This window comes from Sminthopsis crassicaudata, chromosome 1 (genome assembly GCF_048593235.1).
Source record: "Sminthopsis crassicaudata isolate SCR6 chromosome 1, ASM4859323v1, whole genome shotgun sequence".
NCBI classification, from domain to species: domain Eukaryota; kingdom Metazoa; phylum Chordata; class Mammalia; order Dasyuromorphia; family Dasyuridae; genus Sminthopsis; species Sminthopsis crassicaudata.
Window position 1 is genome coordinate 673,923,908 of NC_133617.1, and position 21,531 is coordinate 673,945,438.

Consider the following 21,531-nt stretch of genomic DNA (forward strand, 5'->3'; position numbering starts at 1 on the left):
AAAAAGATGAATATACTTACAGATTCGGCACCCATATTCGGACAGTTTTATCTCTAGATCCTGATGCCACAAGATGACCAGAAGGGGAAAACTGAACACACATCACTGCATCTTTATGCCCCACAAAGCGATAGGCTCTCATATGAGGTTTCATATGCCAGATCATCAGACATGAATCCATGCTGCCACTTACTAAATCAATAATTAAAGTTCTAGTTAATATATCCACATATTATTCTGAATAATCATGCATGACAGAAGAGACAGAATTTTCCCCTTCATATATGAACGGTGATACTGCTTCTACTTTTTGTGAAGTATATGCTTAAAATTTTTTTGGTAATGATAGATTTCACTGAGCCATTAGTGTCCTCAGTACTAGAGTACAGTCTGTGACCACAGAAGCATACAAAACTATCCACCCTAATAGGAAATAGAAATAGAATATGCAAATGACCTTGTTCCTACCCAACTTAACTGGCTAGTCATACACAGTAAAAAATACAGACATCAAATAGCATTTCCATTAAAAACATTCCATTATCAATTAATTCCATTAAAAACAACATTCCAATGGCAGTGAAGAATTCTCAGTAAAATGAGAAATGACTCTGAATACATATCATTATTATTCATTTGACAAAACATTCCTGAGCTTGCATAAGAGAAAGAGAGAAATATGAGAGAAATAAAAAAGAATATATGGTCCCTGATCTCAAGAATTATGGATACCATTAGAAGACATGTAACATGTATTAAATGAGTTTTTATGCAAACACATGAAACTTCTTGCATTTCATCTTGCCCAATTAAGCCATTGCTCAGATAAGGCTAGAGAAATCATGATTTTTAACTTTCCATTTGGTTCCTATATATATTAAATGAGTTTTTATGCAAACACATGAAACTTCTTGCATTTCATCTTGCCCAATTAAGCCATTGCTCAGATAAGGCTAGAGAAATCATGATTTTTAATTTTCCATTTGGTTCCTATATATATATCCATACATATTCCACATCAAAGCAGGCAGCTGCTAAGATAGACCAGTGCCTTTAAGAACATCAAAATGACTTTACCTAACTGCTTCCCATTGAGATTAAAATCCACACTGGTGACGGCATCTTTGTGGCCTCTAAAATTTCTTTCCAATGATGGATCATCCTGTAAAACAGGAAAATATTTAAAATGCAAACCAACAACACAAAAGAGAACAAGAAAACTTTGCACAGAAACATGCTTCTTTCCACAACAGTCAGAAAATGAGTCCTATAAGAATTTAATTGTAGTTTTCTTAATCTACCAAACACTACAAGAAAAAGGCACCTTTGAGGCTTCCAAACTTTGCAGCTCCCCCCATCCTCAAGCATCCTCAAGAGTTCTAAATTCCATATTCCAAGAACTTTATGAAATTAGAAATTATGTGATCAATCTACAACTAGTTCAAAATTATTCCTGAACAGATCACTGGAAAGAGATAATGAAAGGATCACATAACTCTGGAAGATAACTCTAACAGTTAGTCCCACAATCTCCTTTTATGGAAGAAACTGCTTTTGGAGGCACTATGTGATTTGGAAGTGCCTAAGATTCCTCTATCTGACTCTCAAAGCCATTGCTTCCCACTGACCAGGCCATACAGTCTGTCATCTTCAGTATAGATTAGCATCTATACTGACCATCAGTTGGGTGTGAGATGGCTAATAGTGAGCAGTAGGAAAAGCAGTAGTGGAGTGGATCAAGTACAAAGAAGAGCTGGGGGAGAGTAAACATTCTGCTTGGAATTGACCATATATAATGAGCATATACTAACCCAGAGACAAATCCACCACTAGAAAAACAGCCTAGAAAATGGGAAAAGGGGGAAGATGCTAGCATATCCTATTGTCAAAAGGTTTCCATTTCTCTCAGAGAAATCAGAGGGAGAATACAGTTCTTATTATCGGCTCTTCATAATATTGGAAGATTCCCAAAAACAAGGGAATTGAATCCCTGAGCACTCCCCAAAAAGATGCAAAACAGTGTCCCAGGTGAAAGAAGCAGGCCTTAAGAGTTGGCAGCCCAGGCCAATGTGTAGCAGCTGATGACGGAGGTGAGACTGAAATTCACAGAGCTTGAAGATGCCGAGATATCACATTTAACCAATTCAATTTGGTAGACATTACTAACATGTGTGAGGAACAAAAGAAATAAAACACTCTGCTCTTAAGAAATTCACATTCTAGAAGGTGTCTAGAAACATGAACTTTGGAGCAGAGTGAACAGGGCCTCCACCCCACCCCCACCACCCCCCTTCCAAAACTGTCCAAAATCAAACTGATTCCCCAAAACATACCTTAAAAGACACAATGCCACAATACTAGTTCAGCCCCTTTTACTCTGCCCCCCCACCCCCAGAGAATTACAAAGCTCTACACTGAGCATTTTGGGCAAAGTTCAGATCCAAAGCTACTAAAGTATTTCCAATGATTCCACTATCTGAGTTCTCCTTTCTCTGAACTCCTACCACCCTTCCCAGGGTTAGAATACGTGGCTCCACAATATGATGTTAATTTTTTAAAAGGCTGGGAAGTGAATGGGTTAAGGATTCAAAAGCAGCATACCTGCTTCCTCAGTTTAGGAGGTACAAAACTCTCCTTTGTAAATTGTGCTTTATTCATAACCTTATGGAATTCTTTTTTGTGTGCATTTATTCTTGCTGAATTATACACTTATAGATGGAATGATTGGGTCATACTTGATCTTTGCAGGATTCTGGGTATTGTTATTTCAGGATTTTGAGGAGTGTTCATACTAGGAACCTGCAAAATGGTCTGATCCAGAGTGAATTCTAAGTACTATCCTCTTAAGCTAAACTCTGCAAGCTGTTAACTTGAATTTGATTCTAGGCCCCTACTGTACACTTGTCTCAGTTAGGGAAAGGTAACTGCTAACCCTGGCCACTTTTAACCAGTTGGAAATTTCTGGGGTTCAGAGTGATAGAACTGCAAGTTTTACTTTGATACAGGGTACCTGCCCTGGTTTTTCTTCTGCAGACCAGACTAGGTTGGTTCTAAGATCCTACTCTGCTGACAGGGTCAGAACCTCAGAACTGCTGTTTAGTTCAGTACTTATGCTCACTCAGTAGACAACTTGAACTACTCTATCACTCCTAAGTTCAGGTCCCCTCCTTGGTTCTTATTGGATCTATGATCTAACAGAGTGCAGTGAATGACAAGTCTGCCAGTTGACACTTCTTGTTATCTATCCAAGATGAGGATGTTCTGCTAGATCTAAGACCTGTTCTTATCCTGGTATACAGCCATTCAATACAGGCCCTCAATCAATCCAGAGAGGCAGACTTCTATCAATCTATCCATCAGCAAGCATATACTAAGCACCTACTATGTGCCAACTGTAGATATACAAAGATTAAAATGAGATGGTCCTTACCCTCTAGGAGCTGACAGTCTACACCAACCTCAGCCAGGAAAGAAAAAAAAAAAAAAGATTTATTGTGCTTTTCCCCCTGCATCTTTTGACCAGATAGATTTTCTAGATTTTCTGGAGGAACTACAATGGGAAGCTGAACTATACTTCTCTTATCTAGTATTCCCAAGGGCCTCCTAATTGATCTTCCTTCTTTAAGTCTAATTCCAATCCATTCTCTACACAGTCGCCAAACAAATTTTCACAAAACTTATGCCTTTCCATGTCACTTCCGTACTTTTAGATCAAAGATTTAAATATAAACTCCTGTGTTTGGCATTTAAAGATCTTCACAATCTGACCCCTTCTTACTTTTCTTCTTGAATTTACCATTACTCCCTTCCATGTACATTATACTCTAAACAAACTAGCTTTCCTGTAACTTTGCACAGGCTATTCCCCATGTCTGGAATATCCTGGAATTTTATCTTGTAGAATAAATTCCTAGAAGGATTAGGTAAAGCATTAATCTCTTTATGAAATCTTTCTTGATTATATCCCACCTCCTAGTTGCTTATTATTTCTCCCTAAAAAAAAAAAAATCACCTTATATTTGTGAAGTATTTTCCATATACAAATATGTATGTATATCTATATGTGTGTATGTATATCTATGTGTGTATATACACATGTATATACTATGCATATATACATATATTTATATATACCCACATATTTACATATGTAGTTTTCCCCAACCAGACTGTCAGCTCATTCATCTTTGCCTCCACAGTACCTAATTTTTATTAGGTATTTAATAAATGTTTGCTGATTGATGGTTTGAAGAATAGACAAAGAGATAAATGTGGTCCTTGTCACTGTCAAGTTTAGAATAACTACAAAACATGAGTTTGAGGGGGTAGTGTGATATAATGGGAAGAAAACTAGGCTTAGGGAGTATGGAGTATCACAGGACCAGAGTTTAGAATTAGAAGGGACCTTCAAAATCATATAGCCCAAACTCTCATTTTATAGATGAGGAGACAGAGGTCTAGAGGAGGAAAGGAGTAATGGAGAAGGAACTCTAGACTTGAATTCAATGCAGACTTAAGTTGAAATCCTTTAATACTTATTATATAATCACATACAAGTCACTTGCCTTTTATAAACATCAAATTCCTCATCTGTAATCAGGGGATATTACTACTTGTTCTGCTTACATCATAAGGTTTTATGAATATCAAATGAAGTTTATATAAAGTACTGTGTAAATTTGAAAATGCTAAACATCTACTTTCATTATTGTTGCCACCTAAAGTCCTACATCTATTAAGGTACTACTGGGCCAATATGCAAAACCAATTTTTTGACCCATCTTGAGAGTTCTTTCTATAAATAGTTTCCCTCTCTCCCTGTCTCCAAAAATATACTATTATTTCTGCAAAAAAAATCTATGCAAATAGATTCATTTTATGTTGTTTTAATGGGGAAAAAAAGAGTAAAAACCAACAATTAGAAAAGGCAAAACTTTGAACAAAGTACAGTGGTATGTAAATTACTTGGAACACAACAGTATTGATAGTTTCCTGTTTAATAGCAATGGTAATGCATATAGGTATGCTTCTACAGAAAATGGACTGACTCCGAACATGACTGGTCAGATGAAATGAGATTAAGTTGGTTTCCCTGTTAAGTGCTCTGAGTACTGATTTTGTATCACACTAAGGGGTTTCATTGTTCTCTTTTGTTGTATTTTAATTCTGTGGCTTTTAAGAAAGGATGTGATTCCCAAGAAAAAGTTGTAGTTCTTAAAAAACACATTTCAATGACATTTATTGTAAGGGTTTGATGATGTAGGAAGTCAAGCATTTCAAGGATTATTTAAACTGAAATGATGGTCACATTCACAAAATATGCCACACAAAAGGAAAGGTGGGAAAAAAAAATCAAGAATTCACAATCTACTAATGCACCACAGCCTAAATCACCTTAAGATTTTCAGGAAGACCTGGAACCTAGAAAGAATATTACTAATCTCTTCACAATACAGCCCAGTCTTCTTAAATAATAAAGAAGACAAATTTTTAAAAGGAGATACTAACCACTCTATATATTTAAAAAAAAAAAAATTGTCATGGGCAAAAAAATACAAAGGCTAGCTTACTGAAGACTAAGAAAAGTTACTTTTTATGATAAAACTCTGTTTCATTCAAGAATTTAATAAAATAGTCACAAATCCAGGTGAAGCAATAAGATCTTAGCACCTTCCACAGACCATAAAATATCCAACCAAAAAATTGTTTTGGGTATTTTTAAAAATTTTCTATTGGGCCTAAAAGGCTGGCCTCAATTGAGGGAATGATAAATTACGACATATAATGACATGCTGAGAATCAGAATTACAAAAATTCACAGATATAGAATGCTGCCATACAATTTTGTACCAAGAAACACGTCACCAAATAAACAAAAAAGATGGAGATAAACACAATGACCAGGTAACTTGCCTGTGTTAAAATTCACCAAAAATTTACAGGCCTATCATCCAGACTAGACTTGGAAAAAATGGACTATTTTTCAAAGATATACTTAATAAACAAAATAGGGACAGCTAGATGGCGCAGTGGAGAGAGAATGGACAGGGAAGTCGGGAGGACCTCGGTGAGTTCAAGTCCAGTCTCAGACACTTATTAGCTGTGTGACCCTGGGCAAGTCACTTAACCCAATTACCTCAGCAAAGGATTAAAAAAAAGATAATAATAATGATCAACAAGATAAATTATCAAAAAGTTCGTGGTTCCCTTGAAATCTACTACGCAGAAGCTTCTCCAGTCACCTGATTGCCGGCGCCTTCCCTCGCTCCTCCGTTTATCCTGCAGTCTGCTGGGTGTGTAACAGTTCGCCAGCAATTCCCAGCCCGGTCCGATGGGAGGGCAAGCTCCTGAAGGGGAGGACTGTCTTTTTGTATTCCCCCATATGCAGTGTGAGGCACCCAGTAGGCGCTTAATAAATGCTTATTGAACTTAATTATGTTAAAGCAAGCAAAAAAGGTATATTTTGCATATTGCTGAGATGGTTGCAAGGTTTATTGTGCTGGTCAATACGCTTCATTCTTTACAATAACCCGGGTCATTCGAACATTACTCAAAGATCTCATTTACCCAAACTTCCACCCCAAACGCAGTGATGAATAGAGTTCTACACGCAGACTACCCCACCCCACAAATAAACTTGTTAAAGTCATAAGGAAGCACGAGATCTGGAATCCGGGTTCCCCGATCCCCACTCAGGGTCCTTTCCCACCACACCAAACTCCAGGAGCAAGCGCACAGACTTCTCGTCCACTCACGATCCCAAGCAATCATTAAGCCCCTACTGTATGCAGCCCCGTGTCCGCACCCCGTCAGCCCTCAGGTAGGAGCCAACGTGGGGGGAAGGGCCGCCCCAACCACCGTAAGCCCGGTGGGTCTCACCTTCTCCCGGCCCAGACAGAGCGGCTCCCTCTCCCCCCCCCCACCCCATCCCGGCCCGGGCCCTCACCACACAGGGGGCCGCCATGGCGCCGGCCGGCCCGAAGTTCCGGCAGTTCAGTTTCCGCGCCCCCAACGGCCGCCAATAGCAACGACGTCCGCGCCTTAAAGGGGAGGCACCGCCCCGCAGGGCATCATGGGTTTTTTTCCCCGCCGACCGGAAACGAGGAGCAGAGAAGAATCGTACCTCTGCCCCTCCCTCTCTCCGCCTCTTTTTCTCGTCTTCAATTCCCATGCCGCCGGTTCTCCCTTTTCCTTTGGCCTGCTCCCCTTCAGTCTTTAGGATCCCACCCTCCTTCTCCTTCCCTTCCTTGGCAAGCTGGGAAGCGGGACTACGTGAGCGGGGATCGCGCAGCCTCAGTTAAGTGTAGATTATCCGGGCCGCGGTTCCTTTCACCAGCAGCAGGGGGAGCTGTGGTTGTTTTGTTACCTTTCGGCTTGGCTAGCGAAGGATTTAAACAAAGCCAGGAGAAGAATGGGGAACGCCCTTTTCAGGCCCCGCCCTCTCCAGCCGGGCTTCTCGGTTTCCTAGCAACTACCAAGCCCTCACTGAAGAGGCGGAATTGGGAGGAGGGGTGGGTACGATGAGAGCGGAAGCAGAGAGGAGGATGAAAGAGGACATCCGGAACGTCATTTCCGGAAGAAAGTGAGCAGCTGACTTGACCCGGAAAGTCTGGGGCTACCTCGTTTGACGCTGGTTCTTTCTGCGTCTTGTCCCGGGGTTCTCTGAAACCTCAGTTTCTACATCTGTGAAGTAGACATTTAATTGTTGCTGAGTCCAGCGCGACTCGTTGTGATGCTAAGGATCAAAATGGATAGAGCACCAGCCCTGAAGTCAGGAGGATCTGAGTTCAAATTCGGCCTCAGACACTTAACCCTTCCTGTCTGTGTGACCCTGGGCTGGTCACTTAACCCCAGCCTCAGGGGAAAAAAAAAAGGAAGAAACCCTTCTGGGAGGGGCTTCGCCCTCCTGTTCCTAGGGGGAGCTCCCAGATAGTCATCCCATCCAATTCAATTGGAGAGCTTGGCCTGGGGCACAATTACTTCCCTCTATCGAGTTGAAAATTAGTCCTTCAAATTCATCTGGAGATTGGTCCCCAGTTCCAGGCCCCCAAACCCCAATATAATCAAAAGTTGTGTGTCCAAACCTCAGCAAAAACTCCGCCTCTTGTTCCTTTAAATGAATTTAAGCTTTGATGCTTGAGGGGGGTGAGAGGAAACCCCGAACTCTGAAAAATCCCTAGGAGAAAACCTCCCTGACTCTGCCTCGGGGAGGGGACTCCACCCCAAGCACAGTTCCTGATCTGGCTCAGTCCCGAAACCCTCTGAATTCAATTCAATCCCAACCCGGCCTGAAACCCAGCCGGGAGCCAACCGGAACCACCCAGGGGCCCCTTCAGCTTGTGGCCCAAACCTCCTGGTGTAAAAGAGCCAGGCTGGAGCCCCTGCCTGGCCCCAAGGCCCACTGCGGCCCTGGCTCCGGTGCCCTCTTCTCTCTACCCTCAACTTTACTCACTAAGCCTTACTTCCAAACCCCATAAAACCTCTTTTATCAATCTAGGTTTTCGGGCCTGTAAATTCCTTTACGGAGAACAGCTTGCGCCGCCACTAGACCTCATTCAACTCCCTGTCCTTGCGCCAAATTCTGAGGGGTTGCAGGGGAGCTCCGTTTGACTCCCTGAACCCCAAACCTGGACTAGACCCAAACCCTAATTCCTTAGGTGCCCCAATTCTAGAGCTCACCACTAACAGGGTTTTTGCTGAGAACGTTGTTTTCTCAGGGAGATAAACCCATTTTTGCATTTACCTCACCTGTATTCGGTGGGGATTGTGAACTCGTTTGGGAAGTGTGGGCCCCGCCCAGGGGACCCCATCCCGTCTCACAACGTGCTCACCGTTGGCCCCTCAGGCATCGTGTATTACTCTAAGGCTGAACAGTTTGCCTCGGACGTGAACATTTACCATTTTGTCATTTTGGAGGTTACCGGCAGTGCTGCTTTTCTCGTGAGGCCGGAGAAGAGGAGAGATTAGAGAGTTTTAATCTTTTATTTCTTGGAGAGCTGCATTGATCGAGTGGACAAAACTCTTGTCTCAACGTACCCAGTAGTGAATGGGAGTTCTCCACGACATACACGCACGCTCAGCCTCAGGGGCAGACCAAGGCAGGGGCGGATCCATCTGGTTCTGACGGGCAGTGGGAGATGCGGCCTCCTGGCAAATTGGGATAAAGAAGAACAATGATGGAGGGGGGAGGACCTCGATGACAGAAGGAGTTAGGAGCCAGGAAGTCTGAGCTCCCCCTTACCTTGATTTTCACATTGAGAGTTTATAACTTTAGACCAAGTGGTCCTCAGTGTTAATGAACGGGAGGGGGGGGGTGCAAGGAAGGGGACTGAGGCAGAACAGTTAAGGAAACTCAGGACGATAAAGAACTGTGGCACAACATCATTCCTTTTATTGACTATGAGGACTGCCTCATTTCTTCTAGGAGATGCTTGCCTATGTATGTTACATAATGATCACCTGAATTAAATTTAAGCATTCCCATCCTTTTAAGTACATTGACACCCAAGATGTTTAATCATTCCACCTCCTGTTTGACTGTAGCTTACTTTAGTCCATAGATCTGCACTTCTTTTATACCTTAAAGAAAAATCCTCAGGCCAGAGAGGTCCTTTGTGACACGGACACTTTGATTACATTTGCTTGGGGTAGGGGAATACAGGGACAGATGCTAGAGTCATAAATGTAGAGTCTGAAAGGGACGTGGAAGAAGGGGTTCAATCATAAAGTCACAGATTTAGAGCTTGAAAGGAAAGGGGGGTCATAGAATCATAGAGCTTAAGGGAGGTCATAGATTCTTAGAGTTACAGCTTAAAAGGGAACTGGAAGAGGGTCTCAGGATTATAGATTTAGAATTTAGTGGAGACCTAAGAGGTCATTGAGTCCAACACCATTTTATAGACGAGAAAACTGAAGCCCAGAGAGTAGACCTGATTTGTCCTAATCTGTCATTATGTCCTAAAGCAGAAGATGAATTCAAGTCTTCAGCTGCTTCCTGAAATCTCTAGGGGGTTGGTAAGAGTTTCAAGACTCAGATTACTCTATTTGAATGACTTAAAAATACACTATTAATACTTTTGTCTTCATATTAAAGAGAATGTGAAAATGTGTTCCCTTTAATCTGTAAAATTAACACTACAAAATTGCGTACCCTGTGATCTGTAAAGAAGAGAGATTCGAGTTGAGTCTCAGGACCTCCTGGGAAGCATATTTCCCCAGACTCCACAGAGTCTATGGAGAGAGAGTCTTCTCCTGGCTGGCCTTTTTTTTTTTTTTCCCCTTTTTTATTATAGCTTTTTATTTACAAGATATATGCATTGGTAATTTTTCAGCATTGACCTTTGCAAAACCTTCTGTTCAAACTTTTCCCCTCCTTCCCTCCACCCCCTCCCCTAGATGGCAGGTAGTCCCATACATGTTAAATGTGTTAAAGTATATGTTAAATAAATATATGTATACATATTCATACAGTCATTTTGCTGCACAAGAAGAATCGAACTTAGAAATAAGGTCAATAAGAACCTGAGAAGGGAATCAAAAATGCAATCGGACAAAAACAGAGGGAGTGGAGATGTTATGTAGTGGTTCACGCTCATTTCCCAGAGTTCTTTCTCTGGGTGTAGCTGGTTCTCTTCATTATTGAACAAATGGAACTGATTTGGTTCATCTTATTGTTGAAGAGAGCCACGTCCATCAGAACTGATCATCATATAGTCTTCTTATTAAAGTATACAACGATCTCCTGGTCCTGCTCATTTCACTCAGCATCAGTTCATGTAAGTCTTTCCAGGCCTTTCTGAAATAATCCTGTTGGTCATTTCTTACAGAACAATAATATTCCATAATATTCATATACCACAATTTATTCAGCCATTCTCCAATTGTTGGACATCCATTCATCTTCCAGTTTCTGGCCCCTACAAAAAAGGCTGCTACAAACATTTTGGCACATACAGGTCCCTTTCCCTTCTTTAAGATCTCTTTGGGATATAAGCCCAGTAAGATCAATGCTGGATCAAAGGGTATGCACAGTTTGATAACTTTTTGGGCATAACTCCAGATTACTCTCCAGAATGGCTGGATTCTTTCACAATTCCACCAACAATGTATCAGTGTCCCAATTTCCCCACAAACCCTCCAACATTCACCATTATCTTTTCCTGTCATTCTAGTCAATCTGACAGGTATGTAATGGTGTCTCAGAATTGTCTTAATTTGCATTTCTCTGAATAATGATTTGGAGCATCTTTTCATATGGCTAGAAATAGTTAATATTTTTTCATCTAAAAATTGTCTGTTCATATCCTTTGACCACTTATCAATTGGAGATTGGCTTGATTTCTTATAAATTAGAGTCACTTCTCTATTTTGGAAATGAGGCCTTTATCAGAACCTTTGACTGTAAAAATGTTTTTCCAGTTTATTGCTTCCCTTCTAACCTTGTCTGCTTTAGTTTTGTTTGTACAAAAGCTCTTTAATTTGATATCAAAATTTTCTATTTTGTGATCAATAATGATCTCTAGTTCTTCTTTTCCACAGGTCTGAGAGGTAAACTATCCTATATTCTTCTAATTTATTTATAATCTCATTCTTTATGCCTAGATCAGGAACCCATTTTTACATTATCTTGGTGTATGGTATTAAATGTAGGTCAGTGCCTAGTTTCTACCTTACTAATTTTCAATTTTCCCAGCAGTTTTTGTCAAACAATGAATTCTTATCCCAAAAGCTGGGGTTTTTGGATTTGTCAAACACTAGGTTATTAGAGTTATTGATTAACCTATTCCACTATCAACTAGTCTATTTCTTATTGGCTGGCCTTTTCTAGGGCAAATCACCCCATTTATACCCTTTTCAGCAAATTCCAAATTCCAGAAGCCTTCCATTCAATTGGATATCTAGGCCTGGGGACTTTGGCTTTCTTTTCAACCTGAAACCAGAGCCTCAAGATTCCTTATTAAAAGGCAATTTTAAACTCACTTCTTTGCAGAATGTCCAAAGCAGGACTATGCCTTGTCCTTTGGCATAGCTGCTTGTCAGGACCCTGCCCCCTAAGAAGACATTGTCTTCTCAGTGCTGGCCTCCATTTCCCTAATAGGACTTTGCCACCATAAAGTCAGTCATCTAGCAAAGCTGACTTCTCATCCAATAATAAACTTCCATTTTTGCCACCTAAAACTCTTTGGGTTCATGAATTCTTTCACAAAGAATTTAGTCCCCTTTGACCAAAAGAGGATTTCCACAATTCTCTGACTGTCACTAAAACTCCATCAATATCACCATCATTTCTGGGAAAGAAATACCTTCCCACCCCCCAATACTATTAATCTGTTTTTGTGACAGAGAAAAAGATTAAGCAAAAACAATGAATAAATCTGGCCATATAATAGAACATGTTGTACTAGGAGAAAGCCTCCCAGGTCCCTGCCAGAAGAAGAGAGATGTTACATGGTTGTACTCCTTAGTCTTCATGAGTTTTTCAATTCCTGACAATTCAATTTCCCAAAGTCCTGACTCCTACTGGAAATCTTTCCCAGTGTTCCTTGATCTCAGGGCCTCCCCTTTGAGATTTTCTCCAAAATATCCTGTTTTTTATCTCCTCTGTATATGGTTGTTGTATATTGCCTCCTCCATTAACTTATGAGTTCCTATCTCTGGCTTTTCGCACAGTACCTGGAACATAATAGACATTTAAGGAGTACCTGATAAATGATTAAACTTCCATTGGAGAAAGTCACTCATCACAGAGCATCTCATTTCTCACTGGGCTGCACTACTTCAGGGCCTCTCTGAATTCCTCACATGCCTCAGGAAACTTATTATTGGGGAATCCTCATCATTCTTGGGCCCCTACCCCATCCCTACCCTCTGTCCTTTTGGGGGTGGAGACATGAACTAAGGAGGGAGCTCTGTTGAGAATACCAAATGTCTTACCCACTCTCTGCAGCTTCCACCTTCCTTGTGTATGTTATCTTCCCCATTAGATTGTAAGTTCTTTCAGGACAAGTGCTCTCTCTTTTGTATTCTCAAGTTAAGCACAGTGCCTGACACAAAATGGCCCCTTAAAAATATTTATTGATTCATTGACTATGTAATAATTTTCTTTATTGTTCTTTTGGTTCCATTTGTTTCAATCCGCATCAATTTATGTAAATCTTCCCATATATCTTGGACTTCCTCATATTTCTTCTTATATCACAATAATATTTCATTATATTTAAATGCCATGATTTGGTTTTGCTATTGTTGTTTCAACTCTTTCCCCTTATCCTTTTCCTTTTCCTATGGTTTCTAAGGTTAACCTTAGAAGTTAACTTTTTAGATACTAAGATCTCCCCAAAGAGAGGAGAAGATATTCTCAATGTACAATATAAATCAGGTGGGAAATAAGTATTTATCATCTATATTTTTTTAAAATGGCAGGAAATATGTATCATCTACATTTTTAAAAACAGGAAGCACTGACAAGTCTAACAAAATTTATGATTTATTGTTATTATTACAATCTGCTGGGTTTGACTAATAAGCATCAGAATACCAGATAAACATTTCAAATTTCATTCTGGGCTTCATAAGTCAAAAAAACTTCCAGTCCATGCCTTCTGTCATTCGAGGCCAAAATTTAAGTTAATCTTCCAGTTAATACCCTCTTTGGTCTGGCTACTCCCTTGATTTGCCTACAAATAATTTGGGATCCCCAGAAAGTAACTATTATTCTCTCAAGGTCCTGGGAGTAACCCTAAGGTGCTGAATTTCTAACAATGTGGTTTTTAAACCCCAACAATTCATCCAGTTAACTCAATTAGCTTTTTAAAAATTAAAAATGTAAAAATATCTAATTATTTTATAAATATATATATTATATATAAATATAATATATTTAAGTGGCATAATAAGAATAGCTGATATAAAACATTTCTCCAAAACTTGGAATGTTCTTTCTCACAAATACAGCATCCATGGAAAGAACTCAAAAACAGTATTTTAAAGTACCGGGACACACATGTAGAGAGCATATTTGAGTCCTTTTGGGGAGACAAAAGAAGGAGGGGCAAGTCACTTTCTTTTTTCATATATTCACTGAGTTATAACAGCAGCCAAAGAATTTAGTTTTCCCCTACTGCCAGCTCCCCGTCATGCTTGACTGGAATAAAGCTCTCAAAGTTCCATGTGATGGCCTGGAGCCAAGAAGGAAATTTCTGCACATGCTCTGTATAAGTTGTCAGGAATGGAAAATCTGAGCAAACTCCATGCCCATTATAATCCTGCTGATAGCATTTTATCTGATTTAGAAAAATATCCCTTTGTTTCTAGTCATTCTGTCTTAACCCCTGGACCTCTCAAATTCACAAAGTCAGATGCATTAAAGGCCCAGAACCTAGGAGGGACCCTGAAACAATAAGAGCAATAACAGGAAAAAACTGAGGTCTCTAGCCTAGCTATTTTTAGAGACTCAGATGCAGGGAGGAATCATATATTACTGGTAATCAGAATCCTATCCCTTTATTGTTAATGGGAATCATGTGCACATGTTTATACATTTTTAAAAATATATATTAATATTGAGGGGAGTGAAACTGTGTCCCCTTTAAGCTGTGTCCCCTTTGATCTGTAAAGAAGGGACATTTGGAGTCTTAGGCCCTCCTGGGAAAGCATATCTCCCCAGACAAGGGACATCATTCAACTGGGCTTTTCTAAGGCAAATCACCCACACACACACCCCCCATCCCCACCACCATTAGTAGCCAGATCCCCATTCAGAAAGCCTTCAAAGTGATTTTCGTTCAATTGGGAGATGTGGATCTGATACTGAGAGGCTTGAAATTCCAAGTATCTAGGCCTGGGGGCAGTGACAACATTGATAAAATTTCATTCAGTTGAAACTTCAGTCTCAGATTTCCTATTAAAGAGCAATTTTAAACTCATTTCTCTGCAGAGGCCCGAAGCAGGATGATGCCTTGTCAAGGAACCTCTCCTTGACATAGCTGCCTGCCAGGCCTCCTGCCCACTGTGAAGACATTCTCTTCTCAGCGAGAACCCTATTATTTCTCTGCCAGGACCTTGCCACTGAGAAAGTCAGTCTTTCTAGCTAAGCAGGCTCTGCAGTGCCAATAATAAACTCCCTTCTGCCGGTCAAAGTTTTTGGGTTCATGAATTCTTTCACGTTGAACCTGCACCGACCAGAAGGGGATTCTCATACCTTAACTCTCTGCACTGCCACTAACTACATCAATATCCAATAAGAACTACATCTAATCTGCTTCTGGAGGCACTTAGGAGTTTCACAAACCTTGTATTTGAGCCCTTTAATGTGGGGAAAGGAAAAGGAAAGTGGACAGTTTTCATTTATATGTTTACATATCATAACATGTTCATAGACTAAGTTTCTTGAGGGCAGGGACTATATCTTTTTTTTTTCTTTGTATCCATGGATTTTACACAAGATCCCCATAATCAGAATTTAATAATTGATTGTTTACAGATGAGAAAATTGAGACTCAGAGAGGAAGAGACCCCAAGGTTAGAGGTAGAATTAGTGATACACACTCAAACTCAATTCTTTTGCTACTCAGCCCAGCTGAGCATAATTAATTTATGTGTAATTCTTTCCATACAAGAATGATTCAAATGAATTCTTCAAAAGATCTGTGATCTCATCAATGTGAATTCTTCCTCCATTGGTGTAATTCAGAATCTATCAGTACTCTGTCATTCATGGTCCTCTGTGAAGGATACCGTACCCACTCCAGTAAAACCTTCCTTTAGGATGAGTCTTCTTAACCTTTTTTTGTGTGTGTATATGTCATGTATCCATGGGGTAGTCTGTAATGAAAACTCTCTTATAATGGACCTCATTTCTGAATAATGTTTTGAAATTCATAAAGTAAAACATAGTGTTACAAAGTAAACCAATTTTATTTATTTTTTGATACTTTATTTTTAAAATTAATTTTATAATTATAACTTTTTTTTGACAGTACATATGCATGGGTAATTTTTTTTTTTTACAACATTATCCCTTGTACTCCTTCTGTTCTGAATTTTCCTCTCCTTCCCCCCACCCCCTCCCCTAGATGGCAGGCAGTCTTATACATGTTAAATATGTTATAGTATATCCTAGGTACAATATATGTGGGCAGAACCGTACAGTTCTCTTGTTGCACAGTAAGAATTGCATTCAGAAGGTAAAAATAACCTGGGAAGAAAAACAAAAATGCAAACAGTTTACACTCATTTCTCAGTGTTCCTTTTCTGGCTGTAGCTGATTCTGTCTATCAATCGGAACTGATTCAGATCTTCTCTGTGTTGAAGATTTCCACTTCCATCAGAATACATCCTCATACAGTATTGTTGTTGAAGTGTATAATGATCTCCTGGTTCTGCTCGTTCCACTCAGCATCAATTCATGTAAGTCTCTCCAGGCCTTTCTGAAATAATCCTGCTGGTCATTTCTTACAGAACAATAATATTCCATAATATTCATATACCATAATTTACCCAACCATTCTCCAATTGATGGACATCCATTTATCTTCCAGCTTCTAGCCACTACAAAAAGGGCTGCTACAAACATTTTGGCACATACAGGTCCCTTTCCCTTCTTTAAGATCTGTTTGGGACATAAGCCCAGTAGTAGTACTGCTGGGTCAAAAGGTATGCACATTTTGATAACTTTTTGGGCATAATTCCAAATTGCTCTCCAGAATGGCTGGATTCTTTCACAACTCCACCAACAATGTATCAGTGTTCCAGTTTTCCCACAGCCCCTCCAACATTCATCATTATTTGTTCCTGTCATCTTAGCCAATCTGACAGGTGTGTAGTGGTATCTCAGAGTGGTCTTAATTTGCATTTCTCTGATCAGTAGTGATTTGGAACTCTTTCATATGAGTGGAAATAGTTTCAATTTCATCATCTGAAAATTGTCTGTTCATATCCTTTGACCATTTATCAATTGGAGAATGGCTTGATTTCTTATAAATTAAAGTCAATTCTCTGTATATTTTGGAAATGAGACCTTTATCAGGACCTTTAACTGTAAAAATGTTTTCCCCAGTTTGCTAAAGTAAACCAATTTTATAAGTAAAGTCATCAATCTAAAAATAGCATCAAAATATCTTAAAAACAAAGTCATGTGCTTCAGGTTAAGAACACTTGCTCTATGTTGTCATAAGTTTTATGGGTAACAATGCAAAGAGAATGACAGGAAAAAAAGCCCATTAGGTTTGGTGATAATTGGGGTTATTAGTGACCATGAAGAGAACATTCTTTCTAAATCGAAGAAGACCAACCAGATCAAGGAGGAAGTGAATAGTGAAGAAACAGATAAAATAGTGAAGTATAGATAATTACATCTTGGAGTTCTTCAGTAAAAAGAGGAGAGATATAGGAGTACTTGAGAATGCAAACAAAGTTCATTGGTCTCCTTGGGGTTTGTTTTTGTTTGTTTTGTTTTTATGCCTAAAAAAGACCTAAGCATGAGGGAAGGGAAGGACTCAGTAGATATGGTGACATTGATGATACATAGGAGAGCATGGTCAAGGGAGAAAGACAGAATATTTCCGAAGATACTTAGGAGCATCATCAAAGACTTGAGACGGGGAAGGCCGCCCAGCCATGGTGTGGCTCCATTCCAGTTCAAACCTCTGTGACTTCTTGGGGCCTTGGTTTTCTCATCTATAAAATGAGAGAGCTTGGGCTTGGGATTTCCAATGACTTTTGCAACTCAAAAATCATAGACATTTCATGACCTTCAAAGTCCACCCCAGCTTTGGTGTTTTAGGATTCTGCATTCCTGAAGTTCAAAATACATAGTTTGGGTTCAAAATAGAGACAAGTAATTCTTCAATGTAGCCAGCAGAGGGCAGCCCTTGTTCATTATAACCCAATATATAAAACGACCAAGATTGTTCACCACTCATGTTCACAGTGTGGTGGAGAGAGATGAGGCACAAAAAACACATTTAATTAAAGAAATCCACAAGTAATAGGGGAATCCCAGTGACAGAGAACATGATAGGGAAGGCCTCCTAGAGAAGATGGTCATCGATTTCGGCTCTGAAAGAAGATAAGGAATGGACACCTAGACATGGAAAGGACAAGAAGGGGGCAAAATCAGGGACAGGAGTTTCCTCTGGGGGAAAGAAGAGCTCAAAAAGCAAGGAAGAGATCATAGGAGGTCAATAACTTATAATCATGTAAACAGAAACAACTCTGAAAAACAGTTAAACTCGTAATTGCAATGATAAATTTTAATGCTAAAAGGGGAAAAAAAAATGAAATGTTCTTCCTTACTCAGAATTGAAGAAGGGATTTATGGATACAGCACGATGCATTTTTTATCAGATTCAGCTGCTTTGCCAATTTTGGTCCATATTTTTCCTTGCTGTAAGAGAAAATTTATTGTGGGGATAAAGGTGAGGATTATCTGAAAATGACAATGGTATAAAATATAGGGAAACTTTTTTTTTTACAAAATAAATTGATCCGTGTCACTTCCTACCCAATAGGAGAAGTCCTTCACTATGACCTCATATACATTTCACCTATGTATGCTTTTTCTGATTTCTATTTTGTCATAGAATAAGATTAAAGGGTTTTTTGACTTAAAAAAAAATAAGATAAGATAAGTCATTCATTTCTGCCCCCATGGTTGCTTCCATATCCTTCCCTCAGCTTGAATTCATCTTGGTCTCAGTTTGGTCTCAGAACAAGAGAACCCAAAGCATCCCTGTTTCTCCTTCTCTCTGATTATCCCTAGTCTCACAACTGAATTGCTCCAAATCATTAATAATAAGAGAAATGCAAACCAAAATAATTTTGAACTTTACTTCACATCTAATAAATTGATAAAGATGAAAAAAAGATGGGAATTCTCAATATCAGAAGATCTATGGAAATTCAGGCATAGTAAGATCCTGTTGATTCTGAGGTACTACCTCATACCAGTCAGATGGGCTAATATGACAGAAAAGGAAAATGATAAATGTTGGAAAGGATGTGCAAAAATTGGAAAACTAATGCGTTGTCGGTGAGTTGTGAACTGATTCAACCATTCTAGAAAATAATCTAGAACTATGCCCAAAAGGCTATCAAACTCTTTGTACACTTGACCCAGCAATAGCTCTACTAGGTCTGAATCCTAAAGAGATTTTAAAAAATGGAAAAGAATTCACATGTACCAAAATGTTTATAGCAAATTTTGTGTTGTTGTGATAAAGAATTGGAAATAGTATACTCTAACATATTTAACACGTATTGGTCAATGTGGCATCTGGAGAGGGGGGGGAAGGAGGGGAAAAATTAGGACAAAAGGTTTGGCAATTGTCAATGTTGTAAAATTACCCATGCATATATATATATATATGTATATACATATATATATATATATATATATATATATATCTGGTAAATAAAAACTATTAAAATAATTTTTAAAAAGAATTGGAAATAGAAAAGATGCCAACCAATTGGAGAATAGCAGAACAAATTATGTCATATGAATGTAATGGAACACTATTGTTCTATAAGATTTCAGAAAAACCTGGAAAGTCATATGAATTGATGCTGAAAAAGCAGAACCAGAAGAATATTGTACACAGTAACAAATTGTACAGATGATCAACTTTACTGGACTTTGTTCTCAACAATCCAAAGATCTAAAACAATTCTAAAAGACTCATGATGGAAAATGCTCACCACACCCAGAGAAAGAACTAAACACAGATTAAAGTATACTACTTTCACTTCTTTTGTTGTTGTTTTTCTCGAGTTTTTTCCCTTTTGTTCTTATTCTTCTTTCCCAACCTGACTATACATGTCTAACCTATAGCAGATTGATTGCCAAGTTGGGGAAGGGTAGGGAGATGAAAGGAGAAAAAAAGGGAGATCAAAATCTTATAAAAGTAAATGTCAAAAATTAATAAATACTTAAAAAAAAAAAAAAAAAGCTCATACCCTGTTGGAAGAGCCATAAAATGGCCCAGCTGTTTTAGAAAGCAATTGGAAATAATTATCTTTAAAAAGGGACTAAAAAAGGGGCAGCTAGGTGGCGCAGTGGATAGAGCACCAGCCTTGAATTCAAGATTCCCCCTCCCCCCCAGTTCAAATCTGGTCTCAGACACTTAACACTTCCTAGCTGTGTGACCCTGGGCAAGTCACTTAATCCCAGCCTCAGAAAAAGGGGGGGGGGGGAAAGGGACTAAAATGTTCCCACCCCTTGATTGAGAGATCTCACTGCCAAGCATATATCTTCAAGGAGTTCAAAGATTAAAGAGAGAAAGAGTGGGGTTAGAAAAAGGTGTCCTATTTTGCCAATCCACCATCCTGGTTTCCTTTGTTTCCATGCCTCCCTACAAGATACAATACTTGAATATCTCACTAGATACAGCCCCAGAATTCCCATGACTTTCAACTTTTTCTAATCCCCTAATCCTTTTGGGTAATCTCAAGCATCAAATTTCTCATCTGCTCCAGATTTATTGATGATCTCTGGATAAAGAGAAGAGATTGAATTGTTTTTATCTACCACAAATTTATAAGACAGCATCAACCAGATCTTCATTTCTGCTTGACGATTATCAGCAACCTAGCTCATCCCCCAAACCTTTTCTTGCCCCCTCTTACTCCAAACTTACATACCTACAGCAGATGAGCTCCCTTATTAGTTCAATCATCAAAAATCAATTCCCTTAATTCTTCTCTTCCATGGGGACACTACTCATTCTTTCATTCTTCTCTCCAAAAGAAGGAATGTCATCAGTAAAAAATGTTTAGACATTCCAAATATGCATATTCATTCATAAATTATATAAAGTATTACTCATAAATAGTTGTGTTCATTATAAAAGTTATAAAAAATCAAAAATTTAAAAGGAGATAAAAGCACTACACATGAGTAGCTATTATGATTACTGTGGTGATGATATTTGAGCCTAGAGGCAAAAGAAAGCCACCAGACTTTATTGAGCAGGGGAGTGACAAAGTCAGACCTGTGCTTGAGGGAAATCACTTTGGTAGTGGAGTGGAGGGATACTTTAGGAAGTTAAATCACTAAGGAGGCTATTGTGAATGTTCAAACTTGGGGAGTTACTGTGGGTGTAAGAGGGACAGAAGCAAGCGATGGCATGTAGGGAAAAAAACTGGCACTGGATTGGCTTTTTAGGAACAAGTCAGAGTGTGGAGCTGAGGGGAACACTGAGGCCATGAACCTGTGGGAATAGGAGAGTGGTGACCTTGACAGATTTGCAAGCAATGATGCAATGAGAGATCCACCAAGCATCCTGCCACCCATTCATACCTACTTATCAAGTCCAACCCACTCTAAGCCAGCACAATGAAAATGGGGGCGGTGTTCTCACCCTCTGAGGGACCTGCCACAACCACAGCCATGAAACAATGGGGGGGAGAGGGGTTTTCTCCAGTCCTGGGTGTCAGGGTCATAAATAGATCAGCACTAGGGTGAAAGGCTGAAGATCAGCACTAGGGTGAAAGGCTGACGCCCACTGCAGAAGTGGGAGAGCCTGAGACTTT

General features: G+C 39.4%; 1 protein-coding gene and 1 long non-coding RNA gene across 9 annotated transcripts in view; both read right to left on the reverse strand.

The window, feature by feature from the left end:
* Window positions 1-7,293, reverse strand: part of POC1A (POC1 centriolar protein A) — a 162,580-nt gene extending 155,287 nt beyond the window's left edge. For 3 of the 8 annotated variants that reach the window (XM_074283405.1, XM_074283406.1, XM_074283407.1), the window contains exons 1-3: window positions 7,124-7,293; window positions 1,078-1,162; window positions 21-192 (exon numbers count right to left, since the gene is read on the reverse strand). In XM_074283405.1, the coding sequence (XP_074139506.1) occupies window positions 21-192; window positions 1,078-1,162; window positions 7,124-7,171 (305 nt within the window). In that variant the 5' untranslated portion in view covers window positions 7,172-7,293. Of the gene's footprint in view, window positions 1-20; window positions 193-1,077; window positions 1,163-6,946; window positions 7,079-7,123 lie in introns of those variants that run through there. The other 5 variants (XM_074283404.1, XM_074283409.1, XM_074283410.1 and 2 more) reach the window with 3 other exon arrangements.
* A 1,678-nt stretch (window positions 7,294-8,971) lies between these two features.
* Window positions 8,972-21,531, reverse strand: part of LOC141551617 (uncharacterized) — a 60,607-nt gene continuing 48,047 nt past the window's right edge. The window contains exon 2 of the long non-coding RNA XR_012484917.1: window positions 8,972-9,147. This is a non-coding gene — a long non-coding RNA (uncharacterized LOC141551617). The remainder of the gene's footprint in view (window positions 9,148-21,531) is intronic.